Below are 18,675 nucleotides of genomic sequence, written 5' to 3'. Positions count from 1 at the left end.
CTTTGAGGACCATTATTCAGCCTACTATAGTAACTTAATCCTTTCTGGTATCCTCCATAACTCCATCTGAAGTGGGCGTGTGGAGGCTGCATAGCTTTCTCTGCCTGTTTCTAGCTGGTGGGAGTTTAGTCCAAAGATTGTCTTGTCTTGAACTTTCCCAGAATTCTTGTTGTTGATTCTTGTTGTTGTTGATTTCTTTTTATTTATTTATCTTTTAAGATTTTATTTATTTGACAGAGATCACAAGTAGACAGAAAGGCAGGCAGGGAGAAGGGGGAGCAAGCTCCCTGTGGAGCAGAGAACCCTATGTGGGGCTCGATCCAAGACCTTGGGATCATGACCTAAGCTGAAGGTGAGGCTTTAACCCACTGAGCCACCCAGGCGCCCCTGTTGTTGATTTCTTTTACCACTTTCTGAATTGGATGGCTTCTTGAGAAGCACAGGGGAGCTTAGAAATTAGATACTGGTACAACTAATAAATAACAATTTACTTCTGTTTAAAAACACTACCATGTATTATTAGGTTTATTCATATTAAAATTGGAAAAAATTAAAAGCCTAAGAAAAATATCATTACACAGATGATTTTTAAATGCAGAAGAGGAGAAATTCTCTATTATGATACATACAGATTAAACCTATAGCATGTCATCAGAAGTAGAGATGATTTTAACTAATTGTGGATCAAACTACAAGAAATGAGTAAGTACCAGTCTTTACTAAACACCAAAGACTTAATGCCAACCCATTCCAGGACAATGGCTTCTTTATCAGAATGTGAGGTACTGCAGACAACATGCTAAAGGCTCAGCCTGACTTCCCAGTTAGTCCTTTTCTAGGTCTTCAACACATAGACTTAACATCTTTCCCCTCTCCCCCCAAGATTTCACTTACTTATTTGAGAGAAAGAGCATGCATGAGAGAAGGCACAAGGTGTGTGTGTGGGAGGCATGTAGAGGGAGCAGCAGACTCCCCACCAAGCAGGGAGCCTAACAGGGTTAGATCCCAAGGATCCTGAGACCATGACCTGAGCTGAAGGTAGATAGACACTTAACTGACTGAGCCACCCAGGGACCCCAACATTTAATATCTTTAAGTGGCTTTTATATAGACAGTCATGAAACTAAGCCCTTTGAAAATCTAGTATTGCTCAAGCAATCATTCGTGGATAAAAATAAGTTAGAGTATAGTAAGAGGAAATGCAGAAGATGAGAGAAAAAAAAATCAAGGATTTGAAGGAAAAGAAGGCAGAATGAACAAAAGCAATAAAGGAATAGAAATCAAAGTTGAGGAGAAACCTGGGACTTAACAAGGGGACAATGGAGAAAACCCCACCAGAGGCAGAACAGTAGCTAGGAGAGTGGGAGTCAGAAAGAACAGGGTAAGAATTTCAGTTCCCACAATTAAGAATGTAGGTAATATTTTCTTAATTTTGGTATGCCCTCAGTTTCCTAATTTGTGAAATGGAAGTGATCATGCCTACTTCACAAAGTTACTAAGGAATTAAATAACATCTGTGAACATATTCAATCCAGTGCCTTGCACCTAACAGGCATATAAATGTTAAGTTCTCTTTCCTTATTGCCTGACCACAAAGTACAAGTGGGAAGGAAAGGAAAGAGTAGGGGAAGTAACTGTCAAATTAGGGGGAAAATGTATGAATTCTGAAACTATGATCATGGAAAAGACAAATGTCCCATGGACATAGGTAATAAACCAATTCTAAAAATAAGATACAGAAGAGTGAAAAAGTGGAAGCAAGAAGTGGTCATGGAAGTACAGGCAAGAGGTGAGTGAGGCTTGGACTAAGATGGTGGTGGTGCACCTAGCAAGAACCATTCGATTCGCAAACTATTTTAAAGTCTTCGATGAGGAAAAATTCTTGGATCAATTGGGTAAATTATGATTATTTCTTAAAATAAGGCAGATTGGAGGTGGAACATGTATAGAGTGGGAAATCAAGAGTTCTGTTGTGGACTTACTGAAATGGAAATGCCCGAGACAGCCAAGTGGAGATGTCAAGTAGAAGACCTAAAGTGGATGCACCAGCAGATGCATGACAGGTAACTGAGACGAAATAATATCCCCTAAGGGAAGTACTGCTAGAAGAGAGGGAATCTATTACTGTTTCCTGAGGAATTCCAACTTGTAAAGGTTGGAAAGATGAGGAGGATCTAGCAAAGAGAGGGACCAAGGAAATAGAAGAAAGCCAGGATCATGTAGTGAAAGGAAGGAAAGAATATGTCAAAAGCTGGTCCATGAGGTGTGTTCATCCACTGGATTTAGAAATGTAGAGTTGGTGGGGACTTTATTGAGAGCATTTCAGTGAAATGGTCAGGACAAAACTTGAGGTAATACATGAAAGCCCAACCTCTGAAGCCAGTATTGGGTTTTCTATTTAAAAAAAAAAAAAAAAAAAATTTCACTGGGGCGCCTGGGTGGCTCAGTTAAGCGTCTGCCTTTGGCTCAGGTCACGATCCCAGGGTCCTGGGATCAAACCCCACATCTGGCTCCTTGCTCAGGAGGGAGTCTGTTTCTCTCTCTTCTCCTCCCACCCACCCCACTCACCCTCGCCCACCCCTCCTCCCCCATTCCTGCGCTCTCAAAAAAAAAATCTTTAAAAAAAAGTCACAGCCGATCATTAAATTTCCCTTACAAAACCTTCCAGTGGATTTCTGTCATCCACAGAATAAAATCTGAAATCCTTTCCATGAGCTTCAGGTTCCCAGAAGATCTGGCACTTGCTATCTCTGTGACTTTATCTCCTTTCACGAGCTCCTGCACGCTGCCCACTCTAGTCATACTGACCTTGCAGTTCCTTCAACAGGCCAAGCTCCTTTCTGTGGAGAGCCTTTGCATTTGCTCTTCCTTTAACCCGGATGGCTCTGTTCCAATTATCTTTTAAGTAATCAGCTTTGCCTGGAGACATGACCTTGTGACCTTCGAAAGGGAAATCTGTACCAGGTAGGCTACTTTTGATGTTTTTTTTTTTTTTTGAAAAAACAGGTTGTAAAAAGCAAAGAAACCTTTTGAATATGGGCTCACCTGATTATGGAGCTACTGATTTACTTATAATACTAACAGCAAAAGGATCTCATAGGTTTCCAGCAATTGACTCTTCTTTTACCTAAGCTCTTAGAAAACAACCACCACTACCACAATTAGACAAGCTTGTATTAAAAGGAATGGGGACTGGGGAAGGGGGGAGGAATGGCTTTAAGGAAAGGGGAACATACAGTTTCAAGCCCATCAGTTTTTTAAGTTTGTACCATACATTTCAAGTTGCTTTTAATTCCCTAACTGGTCCTAAGTGCTCAACTATTCTTCAAAGTCACTTATCATTTGACCCCTCACTCCCACCATAAACCATTCCTTTTGTTTGTATCTGGGTATATATCAGTCTGAAGATGTCTACTTTTTATCATTACCCTGTTGAGTCTAAAGTGCTTTCACCTTTCAATCATATTTAAAATATAGACCATCCTTTGGTAAATACAAAAATGTACAAGTGACTCAATGCCTAATCCCTAGCATTAGTACGGAGATGACTTGTAGTAGGATAGCAGCAGTGAGGATAAAGGAACACAGATTTAAGTGATATGCAGGAAAGAGAACTGTAAAAAACTGGGAATTAATGGTGAAAAGTAAGAGAAAATGAGAAACTGATGATGACCAGGTTTCTGAGACTACTGCATAAACAGTGGTATCACTATGCATCAAGATAGAGAGGAGAGAAAAAGGTTTAAGGAATGGTTGGGTGGGGGGAAATTAGTTTGGCGCTTACTGAATTTGAGGTGCCTGCAAGAGATGTATGCATTTAAAAATGTAGGCTGTGTTATTAAATGAATGACCCTGCATTAGTATCTTAACCTCCTTAGGTCTGTTTCTAAATTTGCAAAATAAGGGTGGTGTGTAAATCTCTAAAGAGAGGTTAGGATAGACCCAGTCCTAAAACTTCAGTGACCTCAACTTTATCAGCAATCTTAATTTGGCTTGGATCCTTATTTCTTTCTTAGAAGTTTAGAGTATCATCCTATCTGTGTGCATTTCACTTAGAAAATTTAACAAGAACTTTAAAAAGGAACTGTTAACTAGCTAGGAATTCACAAATTCATGCAACTTGTTTTCTCTTAAATTTTAAGTGATAGGTGTAAACCTGGTGATTCACAGACCTGTACCCCTGGGGATAAAAATATATGTTTATAAAAAATAAAAAATTAAAAAAAAATTTTAAGTGATAGTCAAACACACATTTAAGCTTGTTGGTCATTCCTGGGAATAATGCAGGCACTTTTAAAAGAATTATAATACACTGATGAAATTACTTCTCTATGTATTTTTCACCTCATGGATTTGGAGAGATTGGAGACATTCCTCTAACAGGGAAAAGGAGGGAGGAAAAGACAAAGGAGGCAAAAGGGGCTTAAGTTGGACAAGTAATATCCATAAGATCTACACCACAACACATTTTAAAAAGAAAGAAATCACTTAAATTACTATCTTGCAATTTGACAATACCAAATTAAAAATTAGTAAGAAATGGAAATTAAACAGGTCTCCTTAAGTTTTATCATCCAGAATAATCTTATTTCAATATTAGGAATCCTAGAGTTCTTCCTTTTTCAAATTGCACATAACCTCTTGGTTATTGCAAATTACTTCTAGGTTAAAATTAAGTTTGAGGGAAGAGGGACACCAACCTCATTGTGACATGGGTATAAGGTGCCCGGACACTAAATGCAACTCGGATTCAAATACAGGCTTTGTGGAAGAGCTGACATACAAATGGCTTACTATTTTAAATAAGAGTCCAGAATCCAGAAGACTCATTTGAGAATATTGTTTCCTACTGCCTCAACAGGAAGTATCACTGCTTTGGTGATAAAGAATCCCTCATAATCTTCAAGGAAATGACATCCAATTGGGCAAAATGAACAATACCACACACTGGACAGCATGTATGTCTTCAGTACTTTCTGTTGGATCAGCACCAACTGATAAATCTTGGTACGTTGAAGTATTACCACAATCTTACCCTCCCAGTTTTAAGGATCCCCACAAGCCATAATGCAGACGTGCACCACAACTGAGGAAGACAGATGACTAGGAGAACCAGAATTGATACAAAAGAGTGGGAATTAAGAAGTTATTCCCTTATATAATTTTCCAGCTTAAATAAAATTTCATTTTAACAGAACAGTATTGTTTTAAGTACATCCGTAACCCATGTAACAAAACATAAAATTGTCTTGCGACTAAAAGCATAGATTTTGAAGTAAGGCAATTTGGTCCAAATCCTGGTGCTTCTAACGTGATCTTGGGAACATTTTTTAATCTCTTAAAGCCTAAACCTCCTCTTTAATTAAGAAAAAAAAAAAGGAAGACAATACTTCATTGTGGGGTTGAGAACTGAAAAGTGATCATTTAAAATATATTATGTAACAAAAATAAAACCTGAGACAAAAGAAAAACACCATTTCAACTATGATTTTGTTAGACTTTTATTGTTAATATATTTTTTGAGCCATCATTTCAAAGGATCTCTATAAAACTGCAAATCTTAAAGCAGTTAATTTTAAAGGAGTCAACTCCAGTTTTATTATTAATACCAGTGTTTTTTTTCTTTCAGGACCACTGTGAGCATGACACTAGACTGATGGCCAAGCAGAAACCCTAGTTTGAATTCTCTGATGTAAAAACTATTCTCCTTACTTGTGGATATTAACTTGACTGTTAAGAATATAAAGCAAATTTCTGAAAACCTGTAAATAAGCACATGAGACTACATTTCATAATTCATGGTAAACAGTTAATTCTTGATTCTTCAAGTAAATGTAACTGTAATACAGTAATCTAAAAGTTATTCTGGTGTTGAAATATGCTATCATTTTTGAGTACTGTCCTATTAATTTTTTATCCAGAATAATTAGTTATTTTTGTTTATATTACAGATGAAACTCTGAAACCAAGTAGGACACACAAAAAATCAGTAGTAGTCTTGGGTTAAAAATTTCCCACATATCATTCAAGGATTATCATTTAATCCAGGTTTAGTGGTAACATGTTCCCAAACCAATAAATATAACATGTTTATATTTATTGTATTTACCTACTTATAAGTAACAGACCATTAAAAAATCTGGATACAATCAAGGGTGAATAAAATGTCAATAAGATGAACTATACACATGAACTTTCAGTTTTTACCTTAAAAAATTACCCAAAAAGTCCATTTCTACTGCTTTCTCCTTGAGAAATTACTATCTCTTATGTGATAGTTTGTTATCCTCTAGAAGATTAAGAAAAAGTCCTTTTGTATTTCATGATAGGTTTAATCAGGTAATTAAAACAAATTCTTATATCATCTGATATGTCCAATTACATGGGTATGATGTAACAAAAACAGTTACAAACTTATATATGCATATTTACATTATATATCCAAACTATCAAGCTAATCAACTATATCTAAAGAGATACATTATGACATGAGTTAAACAATTTTTCATTGCTTATTAGGAAGAATGCAGTCAAGCTTTTAATGGAATATACAAGTGAGGCACTTTTGAGGTCAAGAATAGAAAGCAAATGACACTACATACTGGCAATGTTCACAAAAATCTATGTGAATCTTTAATACAAAGGTTTTTCAACTATATTATTCTTGAAAAGTTTCAAAACTAGCAACTTACGCAATTTAAGGAGCTTTCAGGAACAATGGCTAACATCAGTGTATCAAAGCATATGAAAGTTTTATAACCACCTGGCTGCTAGGCAAACAGTACCTTAATACCTTAAAGCCCTTTTTTTGTTGTTGTTGTTTTTTGGTTTATATAAATCACCTCAGGTTGTGATTTCTTAATGTTTTGACTTGCTGCAAAACACCTTATGGTACTATTATTATCATGGTTTATAGATCAATTTTTTTTTAAGTGCAACAACAATGCAAGTTTCTAGTGCTTTCCGTTCTACTTAGAAATGTGATCCTGGAGGTCAAATTAAGAATGAGAATATTTAGTGAAGAATCTGTTTTCTAGGTAACTGAAGTTTTCAAAGTTTTATATAGAAAAATGTTACACTTACTTAATGCATCTTTGGGCTAAAATTAAAAACTCAGTCTTACCCACATATTCCAAAGAGTAATCACAAAGCCTAAAGTAAATTTCAACAAAAGAAACATCCTTTAAATTGCCCATCTGGAGGAAAGGACAGGTTTCCTGTACTTTGAAGACATATGGATATTAGAAAACATCTCTGTGGCATTCAGTTAAGGGGGTGAGGTGGGGAGTAAAAGAAGAAATGCAAGACTTACCCAAGATAGCAGATGGCACTATACACGTGAATTGAAAGTGCATTTGTATTACTTCAAAAGTTCTTTTTAGGCACTGCTGAATAACCAATGAAAATAGGTAGTTTCAAGTTTTCCCCTTTAAATTTTAACCCCTGTCCCAACATCATCCCAGAGACATACACACATTCTCTGAAGTTGTCATCATCAAATATAGGTGCTGTTTATTTATTTATTTTTTAAAAAAACTCCCTGGTTGGTAATGGGAGGAAAATGAGAATACCATTTTGGTAATGGCTTTTGCACGTTAAAAGAATTAGTTTTATAAATGCTTCGGCACATCCATTAAGTTTGATTGCCAGTTCCAAATATCAAGAAATATTTTAAGACAGGATATGTAAGAAAAAAGTGCTTAAAATCTTTCAGTGACCAAAAGACACATTAGAGAAAACGTTCATTTTACAGCTCCTTTAAGATATTTCTTACTCTTGCTTTCTCTGTTTGGAGGTGACCACTACTTAAATAGCCCTTTTTATTGGTAGTAGTGATGAACCCTATTAGATCCTAATTGCCACCTCACGTCTCTGCTCTATAAATCATCCAGTAGGTGGTGCTGAAGTTCCATACCGCCTATTTCTTCAGCCTCAAATGATTCCCCTGTCAAGGCAGGAGAAAAATCATTTAATTAGCAGTTCTGAACACAACAAGCCATCAGACCAAAGTTTTTCTTGTTATGCCACCTAGATGATTTCATTTTCAATATTTACTATAACTTAAGCTGGTTTAGCCATTTGCTTATACTGCCAGATTAAAAAGCAGAGAAAGGTTTAAGAGGAAAAGCCAGTTGGCAGTGCCAAGTCTATATGCAGAAGAAAATGTTCCTGAACATATCTATACACGTTTTAAAAATGAGAAATTTAAACTATCCTTTTCCCCCCCACATAGTTCTAACTTACTCAAAAGAACATTTCCACATAGGGATTCAGATAACATTATATTATCAGTTAGTCTTCTAGACTGGTTTGGAATTTGAGTATGTTATCTATAAAGATCCAAGGTGAAATAAAAACCATTTCATCACCATAGTTTTTAATGAAGAAACTTGTTTAAAATTGTAAAGGAAAAAATGGGAATGGGATGGCAAAATCTTAGCAGCAAAGTGGTTAAACAAATTGAAAATATTAATGCACAAACATTAAAATATTAAAGCATATATGTTGCATATAAAATACAGTACAGAACCAGGAGTTGCACTATACTGATTAGTGCTTAACAGAAGAAATGATTAAATTTGTTCTTCCCAGAAGTATATACACAGTTCATTTCCACAGCATTTTCCTATAGAGCCAGCAAGTTATTTTCTTCAGTTATTCACACCTTGCTCAAACCTGAATTATGAACTCAGCACTTACAAATATGAAAATTCACTCACAAGGAAAACCAATATTTCCATTTTACCAGTAAAAAGTAATTTTGAAAGTTAACAGTCTATTCTAGGAAACCAAGTTTAGCTGAAAACTTCAAGGATGAAGATCATCTGGTGTAGCAGTGTTCAATTATATAAACAGTAAAAATAAGTCTTAAAACTGCTGCTACAGTGTCATATTTTGGATTTAGTTCATCCAATTGATTTTTAGTACAAAACTAGAAATAACCTCTTCTTCATAACATCTATAGTTATCAATATATTTTTCTTCTTTTCAATGTGAAATAATACTTCAAGATGATCTATATACACAATGTTGTCAGTTCAAGCTGTCATATAAATATAAATGCTTTCTTAAAAAAAAGTATTTTACAGACAGATAGTGTTATATACATTGTTCAGTTTGATCTGGGGCAAAAGAAGAAAGCTAACACAAGCTTAAGTGTGATATGTAAAAAGAACGATACATAAATGACATTTTAAAACCTGCATAGAAATGAGCTTCAAATGGTAGTGTGATTTTAATTTTATCACTTCGGAAACTTCAAGCCATTAAAAAAAAGGCACACTTCTCAACTTTATCCCTCTAAGGGAATGTTCTTAAAGAACCCTTTACTTGTTAGAGTTTTAATGTAACACTTAAAAAGACAAAGAAAACAAAAAACAGAGAACAACAAAAAAACAAACCAACCAGACAAATTGACCCCAACTACTTTAAACCATTTGTTGGAACATTTATCCAACTACTTAGTAAATAAAACATCCAGTAATACAATGCTCTGCAAAAGAAATAAAATTATATGTACAAGACATTTCATTCACAATGTTGGATTAAATACTTTCCTGGGACAGTTTAGTATACACTTTAACATAAATTTTGCTTTTGGCAAGTTTAAATAAAGTAAAATGCAACTGGGAAAAGTTATTGTTATGTGAATAATAAGCACTAAAAATTAAGCTTAAAAATTATTAATTACAGCTGAACATATTCTAGTTTAGCAGAATGATAAATGGAGATCTCAGTAGGAAACTTTTACATGAACTATCCAGTTACACTTTTTGCCTTGTAAAACATTTGTAAATGCAATATTATTTTTTTGAAGGAGGAAACTCTGAAAGAAAACAACTTGCTGGTTGAATACCACAAAACAAAACAAAACAACCCAAAACCTCACTTTTTTCTATAATGTTTACTCAGTCTCTTTTTATATAAAAATAAGTGTTACGTTCCCATCAGAACATTAGACAATTACATCTGTGCTTTAAAAAAAAATTGGTCACTCAAGGCTATTAGGATATTTTTAAAGATTTTAGATTACCAGAATGTACAGACAGAACTCAATATAAACTGTAGCCAAAGGGAAATGAGGATGAAAATAGCAAATCATTCACATGGAATAAAAACATTATTAACTAGATGAGTAAAATATTCAAAACATAATGGAATGTGACAGTAGATATATGTACATCTACTTGAGAACTAGGAAGGGGAAGAAAAGTTTAATATGTGATAATTCGTACCTTATATTTAGTTAAATATAAACATTTGTTATTTATACATAAAACCACTTTCAAAAAACAACTAATAAATGATTTAGTTGTACTTGTTTTATTTCTTATAATTCCCAAGTGTTAACTTTCTTAGACTGATATCAACTGTCCCTTAGTGCACTTTTAGTTTATGTCTTAATGAATTTAAAACTCTAAAAGTCCCATCACCTAATGCATAAATATACAAAAAAGCCAAAAATTAATCCCTTTTAGGTTGGATATTTTATGCTCACTTTTTATAGCCAATAACCAGAAATAGTTTCCTTTTGCAAATACTCTTTACAACCTGTAACAAAACATGCCATGCACTCAAGGGAAAAAGTTAGGCATGGCTAGCATTTGTGAAATGCCAAGAACTAACAAGTTCTGCTTCCTCCACGTGTGGCCCCAGACACCAGGCAAGATTTCATATTGCTTGCCAAAAGCTTCCACAAATCCAAGTTAGCTAATTCCTGGAAACAAAGAATTTAAGCTCGTTTTGGCACTGGATCCTTTCATCCAGCAGCTTTATGTTTCCCACCACAGCACCCACATGCCTCACCACAACGATGGCACATTCTCAAGGGGACATAGCAGCACATACATGGTACAATGAAAGACAAAGCTACTAGGGCTAACCATCGTAAGCAGAACTTGTCATCACTAGTGTCACATGAACAGGGATCAGAAAAATCTCCCTCTGAGTCTGACATACAATGATATAACATGCTCTCTGCACAGAGCATGCAACTAACTTGATATATGCATCTTTTAATAGGGTCTGGAGCATCCTGACATTTTCCCCTGCCATTTTCTTCATGATTAAACCTTTCTTGGCAGTATACACAGCGGGAACGTTCACCATCTTCTTTTCTTCGTTTTGACTTCTTAAATTTTAATGAGGAAGGCTGTGTCTTAAATACCACAGAGTCTTTGAGTGAACTTAACTTAGTCTCATCTCCACATGAGTACAGATAGTCTGATTTTTTACTGTCTGGTTTAGAAAATTGAATATTGGAATCAGTATCATCTCTCTCTAAGTCATTTTTCCACATGTCAGGATGTCTGTAGTCTGCATACCGACGTATTAAGATATCTCGAGGGTTTATTCTGACAATCTCATCCTCATCTTGAAAGCTGACGTGACGGATTGATTTCAAAGGGACCTAAAAAGGAAAGAGATGAAGACGGCAATAAGAATGGTGAAGGTTAATTGTATATGTCAATTTGGCTAAGCTGCAGTGCCCAAATATTTGATCAAACGTTATTCTGGATGTTTAAGTGAAGATGTTTCTTGGATGAGATTAATCTTTAAGATGGTGGATTATGAATGAAACACATTATCTTCCACAACACAGACAGATTTCATCAATTAGCTGACGGCCTTAACAGTATGAAGACTGAGCACCCCCAGAAAGACAGAATTCTGCCTCTGGATGGATGGGACTGCAACTCTTCCCTCAGTCTCAAGCCTGATAGCCTACTTCATATTTTGCCTATGTATCTTCACTATTCCATGAACCAATTCCTTAAAATAAATCTGTGTGTGTGTGTGTGTGTGTGTGTGTGTGTGTGTGTATACATATATATATATGTGTATATATATATGCAACTAGTTGGTTCTGTTTCTCAGGAGAACCCTTACTCATACAGATTCTAGTACCATGAACCGGAGTATTGCTATTAGTAAGTACCTAAAAATGTGGAAATGCATTTAGAAATGGGTAGAGGCTAACAGAGTTTTGAAATGCATGTTACAAAAAGTCTTGAAGAGACTATTGTTAGAAATACATTAGGGATGCCTGGGTGGCTCAGTCAGTTAAGCTTCTGACTCTTGATTTCAGCTCAGATTATGATCTTGGGATCGTAGAGTCTGCTGGAGATTCTCTCCCTCTCCCTTTGCCACTCCTCCTGATTATACACGTTCTCTCTCACTCTCTAAAATATAAATAAATAAAATTTTTAAAAAAGGGGGTGGGGGAGGGAGGGGAGCAGAAGTGAGGGGAGAGGAGGGGAAAAGGAAAAGAAATTTGGGCATACAGAGAGGCAACAGGGGTGTGGATGTACAAAAGAAAAGACCATGTGAGGACACGACCAAGAAGCAGACATTTACAAGCCAGGAAGAGAAGGCTCAGAAGAAACCAAATGTGCCAACATCTTGATTTTGTGACAAAATAATTTTGTTTTATTAAGCCACTTCATCTGATACTTTGCTATGACAGCCCGAGCAAACTAATACACATACACACTAATACACACACACACACACACACACACACACACACACACACACATATATAGCTTGGCTATATGAGTCTCTGAAAATGACTTAAAACACATTACACCCACTTATTCTCATTCCCTCCCCTTCTAATCTTCTCCCAACCCCCTTTCTGGGTATATTGTCTTCCTGAGGCCCAGGAGCAAATGAAATCCTTCTGGAGATAAACCAAATGGGGTCTAAATCAAAATGACCTTTTCCCCTTTATCTATACAAGTGGGCTTCTTGTAGTCACATTTGTATTTCCTAGTCCTAGCCCTTGGACACAGTAACCGGTCTGCAGGAAAGCACCTGGATCCAGGTTGAGGCAAACTTCCATTCTCAAGATATTATGGAACTGGGGCTAAAAAAAACCCCTCCAGATCTGGGCTCAGAAATGGTGCATACAGTCTATTAAATTACCAATATATAATTCCTATCAGCTTTATCCAGTGATAAACATACAGGGGCAATCCCCAGACTCAAACCAGAAACTTGGATAGAGTTTAAGTAATCATAAATACAGCAAATGTACACATGAAAAAACTTTTCTAGTATAATTCAGCTACATGGAGAATGAGAAGGACTAAAAAATTTCACCTATTTGTTAATTAGTTATATTCTATATCGGAAGATAAAACTAAGAACTTACCCTATTTTGGGACTTCAGACTTCCACAATCCTTGGATATTTGCCGTTGTACATATTCTATACTTCTGCTCTGAATGTCTAGGCCCGGATGACTGAACGTTATCTAAAAAATAAACAATTTCTACTTAAGTGACAAGAGAATGTATTTATTTTTAATAAAACCATGTGCAGTATGTATTCCAAAACTTTATAGCCTATTAGTAGTGAAGCTTTTCAAAACAGTTTTAAGAAAAAAGAATCACTTGAATTATCCTATTATTTAAACTTAGGTCATTCGTCACACATTTATTTTTATTTTTAAGATTTTATTTTTTATTTCAAAGAGAGAGCACGAGAAGGGGGAGGGTCAGAGAAGCAGACTCCCTGCTCAGCAGGGAACCCAATGGGGGACTCAATCCTGGGACTCCAGGATCATGACCAGGGCTGAAAGTTGGCCACTTAACCAACTGAGCCATCAAGGCACTCTTCCTTACACATTAAAATTTTAATTTTGAAAGTAACACGAACTTCTGGTTTCTGAATCTGCATGTGAGGAACTTAGTAATTGCCATTCTGTCCTAACAAGCAAAAAACCTAAATAGAAAAAAATATCACTAACTCTTCTCAGATCTGTGATAGAGAGGATGACACAGTGTAAACCACTGCCTCCAAGATTGGAGACAAACAGGAAAATAAAGGGAGTCACAGCTCACCAGAGCAGATTCATGAGCAGAAATTGCAAGAGAAACCAGTGCTGAGGTAGGAAAACCTGAACTATAATTGATGGGGTCCCAGAGCTCAGTGTACATATGGAGTTAAAAACTCCAAGTGGAAGCAGTCATAGTGAAGCTCTCGAAGTTTTGTTGGGATTTACCTCCAAGAGCTCAACCAGGTTCTTGCAGTAAATACCAGAGAAATCCCTGCATGCTTTCAGAAGGAGGAGGGGAAAATGAACCTTTTGTAACTATGTCATAATACTCCTTTTTTGTTTGTTTTTTAAACAAGGTTTGCCCTCAGGAGAAACTAGTTAACCAGAGCCTGACCTAGGATATTATCAGAGCCTACTTGACCTAGGAAAAGAGAGCCAACTTTAGTCAACTCTAACCATGTGACCCAACTAAAAAGTTAGAAAAAAACTGCAAAATATTTGTGGAGTTCACAGTCCAGAAGCATAGGCTCATTCTAAAAGATAGACTTAATCAAAGGACTACGGAATGCTTCCCCTCCCCACCACATACTAAAGACCTATTTATAGCAGTTCCTTTTACCCAGTACATCATGTCTAGCTTTAAGAAAAAAGAAAAAATTTGTAAAACATATTGAAAGACAAAGGCAAAAACACAATTTGAAAAGATAGAACAAGCATCAGAACGAGACATAGCAGGGCTGTTGGGATTAGGAGACTAGGAATGGAAAACAACTATGATTAATATATTAAAAGCTCTGATGGATAGACAGCATGCAAGAATAAATGAGCAATACAAGGAAAGAGACAGAAACTAATAAGGAATCAAAGAAATGCTAGGGGTCACAAACATTAAGAGAAATGGAGAATGCCTTTGCTGAACTTATTAGACTGGACATGACTGAGGGGAAAAAAAAAATCTCTGAGCTATTTAAAATAGTAACGACTGAGAATTCACAACTAAATTAATGTCGGACATCAAACCACAGACACAGGAAACTCAAAGAACACCAAGCAGAATAAATGCCAAAAAACACACTACACTCAAGAATATCATTTTCAAACTATAAAAACTCAAAGATAAAAAAATCCTGAAAAATGAACAAAAACAAAAGTTCCTCACTTACAGAAGAGCAAAGAATTACATCTGACTTATCCTCAGAAACCTTGTATGTAAGAAGACAGTGGAGTGAAATACTTAAGGTGGTGAAAGAAAAAAATCTGTCAGCCTAGAATTCTGTACCTTGCCAAAAAGCAAACTTCAAAAAAGATAAAGACTTTCTCAGGCAAATAAAAACTAAAGAAATTTGTTGTCAGTAGACCTGCTTTATAAGAAATGTTATGAAGTTATGAAGAAATGTTATGAAGGAAAATGATATAGATCAGAAACTCAGATATATGTAAGAGTAAAGGAGCACTGAGAAAAAAAATTTATTTTCAAAATAAAATACAATTTCATTTTCTTCTTATTATTATTTTTTTAAGATTTTATTTATTTAGCAGAGAGAGAGAGGGAGAGAGAGCAAGCACAGGCAGGCAGAATGGCAGGCAGAGGCAGAGGGAGAAGCAGGCTCCCTGCTGAGCAAGGAGCCCGATGTGGGACTCGATTCCAGGACGCTGGGATCATGACCTGAGCTGACGGCAGCTGCTTAACCAACTGAGCCACCCAGGCGTCCCTCCTTTTCTTATTCTTAACTGAGCTGCAAATAGGAATAATACACTATGCTAACACTAATCAAAAGAAAGCAAATATAATTCATTTCAGACAAGGCATACTTCAAAGCAAACAAAATTTACTGGTCATAAAGAGGGGCACTAAGGAGCGCCTGGGTGGCTCGGATGGTTAAGCGTCTGCCTTTGGCTCAGGTCATGATCCTGGGGGTCCTGGGATCGAAGCCCACATTGAGCAGGGAGCCTGCTTCTTTGTCTCCCTCTGCCTCTCCCCCTGCTTGGGAACCCTCTCTCTCTCTCAAAGGAATACATTAAATCTTAAAAGAAAATAAAGAGGGCATTACATAATGTTATGAGATTAATTTTCTAAGACCTGCAATCCTTAATGTGTACATGCTTAAGAAAAGAGCATTAGCTTACAGAAGGCAAAACCCGATAGAACCGCAAAGAGATACATAGGTACCTATTACCACAGCCGGAGACTTCAATACCCTTCTATCATAAAAGGACAGATCCAACAGGCAGAAAATCAGTAAGGACATAGTGGACATAGTAAGGACATAATGAATTCAACACAATCAACCAAGCGAATATAAATGACATCTACAGACTACTTAATAGCAGAATACATATTTTCTCAAGCTCACATGAACATTAACCAAGACAGACCACATTCTGGGCCATAAAACAGACTTTGCTAAATTTAGAAGAATAGAAATTACAGTGTCTGCTCTTACACCACAAAGGAATTAAACTAGAACTCAGCAACAGAAGGGTAAGCGAAAAATCCCCCCAAATATAGAGATTAAACAAAACAACACACTTTTAAATAACATATAGATCAAAGAAGAAAGCAACAGAAAATAAGTAGTATTTTGAACATAACAGAAATGAAAATTGTGGGACAGAGTGAAGGAAGTCCAAATCCAAATATATTAGAGAAGAATCAGTAATCTAAGTTTTCACCACTGGAAATTAGAAAAAGAAGATTAAATCCAAAGGTAGAGTTCTAGCTAATGCAATAAGACAAGAAAAGGAAATAAAAGGCATATAGATTGAGAAGGAAGAAATAAAACTGATCTTGTTCACAGATGACATAATCATCTATGTAGAAAATCTGAAAGAACTGATAAAGTAACTCCTAGAATAAAAAATAAGGCCATAAGATACAAGATTTATATATAAAAGACAATCACTTTCCTATATATGAACAATAAACATACAGAGTTTGACATTAAAAACACCGTACTATTCACATTAGCACTCCACAAAATGAAATACTTGGGCACACATCTAACAAAATATGTATGTAACATCTGTATGAGGAAAACGATAAAATGCTGATGAACAAAATAAAAGAAAATAAATGCAGAGATATTCCACATTCAAGACTGGGAGACTCAATACCATCAAGACGTCTGGTCTACAGAGTCAATGAAATCCTAATTAAACACCAGCATATTCTTTTGTAGATACTGACAAACTGATGCTAAAGTTTACAGAAAGAGGTAAAAGACCCAATATACCCAATACCATACTGAAGTAGAATTAAAGCCGGAAGAGTGACATTACCTGACTTCCAGGCTATATTAATCAAGACAGTGTGGTATCAGCAAAAGAACAAATAGATCAATGGAACAGAAGATATGACCCTGGTAATGGCGATAACTTTTTAGATACAACACAACCCATGAAAGAAAGAACTGATAATGTGGACTTCATTAAAAATTTAAAACTTCTGTTCTGCAAAATACAATGTCAAAATAATAATAAGACAAGCCACAGACTGGAGAAAATATTTGTAAAAGATATCTGATAAAGGACTGTTATCAAAAATATACAAAGAACTGTTAAAAACCAAACAACCCAATTTAAAAAATGGGCCAAGATCTCTAAAGGTATTTCACCAAGAAAGATACACAAATGGAAAGTAAGCAAATGAGAAGATGCTGCGTACCTTAAGTCATCAAGGAAATGCAAATTAAAATAATGAGATCCCGCTACACAACTAGTAGAATGGCCAGTATTCAGAACACTTAGAATGCCAAATGCTGGGGAGAACATGGAGCAAGAGGAGCCCTTACTGACTGCTGGGTGGGAATTCAAAATGGTACAAGTGGGACGCCTGGGTGGCTCAGTTGGTTAAGCAGCTGCCTTCGGCTCAGGTCATGATCCCAGCGTCCTGGGATCGAGTCCCATATCGGGCTCCTTGCTCTGCAGGGAGCCTGCTTCTCCCTCTGACTCTGCTTTCCACTCTGTCTGCCTGTGCTCGCTCTCACTCTCTCTCTCTCACAAATAAATAAATAAAATCTTTAAAAAAAAAAAAAAAAAAAGAAAAAAAAAAAAGAATTTCAAAATGGTACAAGCTACTTTGGAAGACAATTTGCTAATTTCTTACAACACTAAACATATTCTTCCCACATGATCCAGCAATTGTGCTCTTTGATATTTACTCATAAGATTCAAAATCTTATGTCCAGACAAAAATCTGCACAGCAATATTTATAGCAGCTTTGAAGGGATAAAGTGTGGTATACCCAGACAATAGAGAGTATTATTCAGTATTTTTTAAAAAAAAGTCATGGAAGAGTTTTACATATATATTACTAATTGAAAGAAACCAATCTGAAAAGGCTATACACGTTATGATTCCAACTATATGACTTTCTGATCCAGGCAAACTATAAAGATAGTAAAAAGATAAGTGGTTGCCAAGAGTTGTGTTTTGGGGGGGTGGAGTAGAGGTGAATAGAAGGAACACAGAGAATTTTTAGAGCAATAAAAAAACTCCATGATACCATAATGATGGATACACGTCATACATTTGTACTTGTAGTATAGGGAGAAAATCTTTGAGAAAATAATAGGGAGGAATTTGTAGAAACACCATCAGGAAAAGAATGATAAATTTAGTTGCATTAAAATTTAGAGTATCTATTCATCAAAAAACCCTTTAAGAGAGTGAAAAACTACCAGAAACTAAGAGATATTGCCCATAAATAAAACTAAAAATGGAGAAATGCTACTGAAAATTTTATTATTCAGATTACTCAGAAACAAGGTCATAGAAGACCACTTAGTTAAAATCATTTTATAAAGGAAAAATCACAGCTATTTCTATAATCTCACAAATGCTCAATATCTCTTATTCCTAGAACACATGAATCCTATAGACTAATTTGTCT

The 18,675-nt window shown here is 35.8% G+C and overlaps 1 protein-coding gene across 1 annotated transcript in view; it reads right to left on the bottom strand.

Moving 5' to 3' along the window:
* Positions 1-5,483: 5,483 nt before the first annotated feature.
* SPRED1 (sprouty related EVH1 domain containing 1) overlaps positions 5,484-18,675 on the bottom strand; it is a 113,511-nt gene continuing 100,319 nt past the window's right edge. Inside the window, exons 6-7 of the mRNA XM_059181123.1 lie at positions 13,157-13,258; positions 5,484-11,410 (exon numbers count right to left, since the gene is read on the bottom strand). Coding sequence (XP_059037106.1) covers positions 10,760-11,410; positions 13,157-13,258 — 753 coding nt within the window. The 3' untranslated portion in view covers positions 5,484-10,759. The remainder of the gene's footprint in view (positions 11,411-13,156; positions 13,259-18,675) is intronic.

This window comes from Mustela lutreola, chromosome 7 (genome assembly GCF_030435805.1).
Source record: "Mustela lutreola isolate mMusLut2 chromosome 7, mMusLut2.pri, whole genome shotgun sequence".
Taxonomy (NCBI): Eukaryota; Metazoa; Chordata; class Mammalia; order Carnivora; family Mustelidae; genus Mustela; species Mustela lutreola.
Note: the sequence above shows the minus strand (reverse complement) of the source record. Positions and strands in the feature narration are given on the sequence as shown.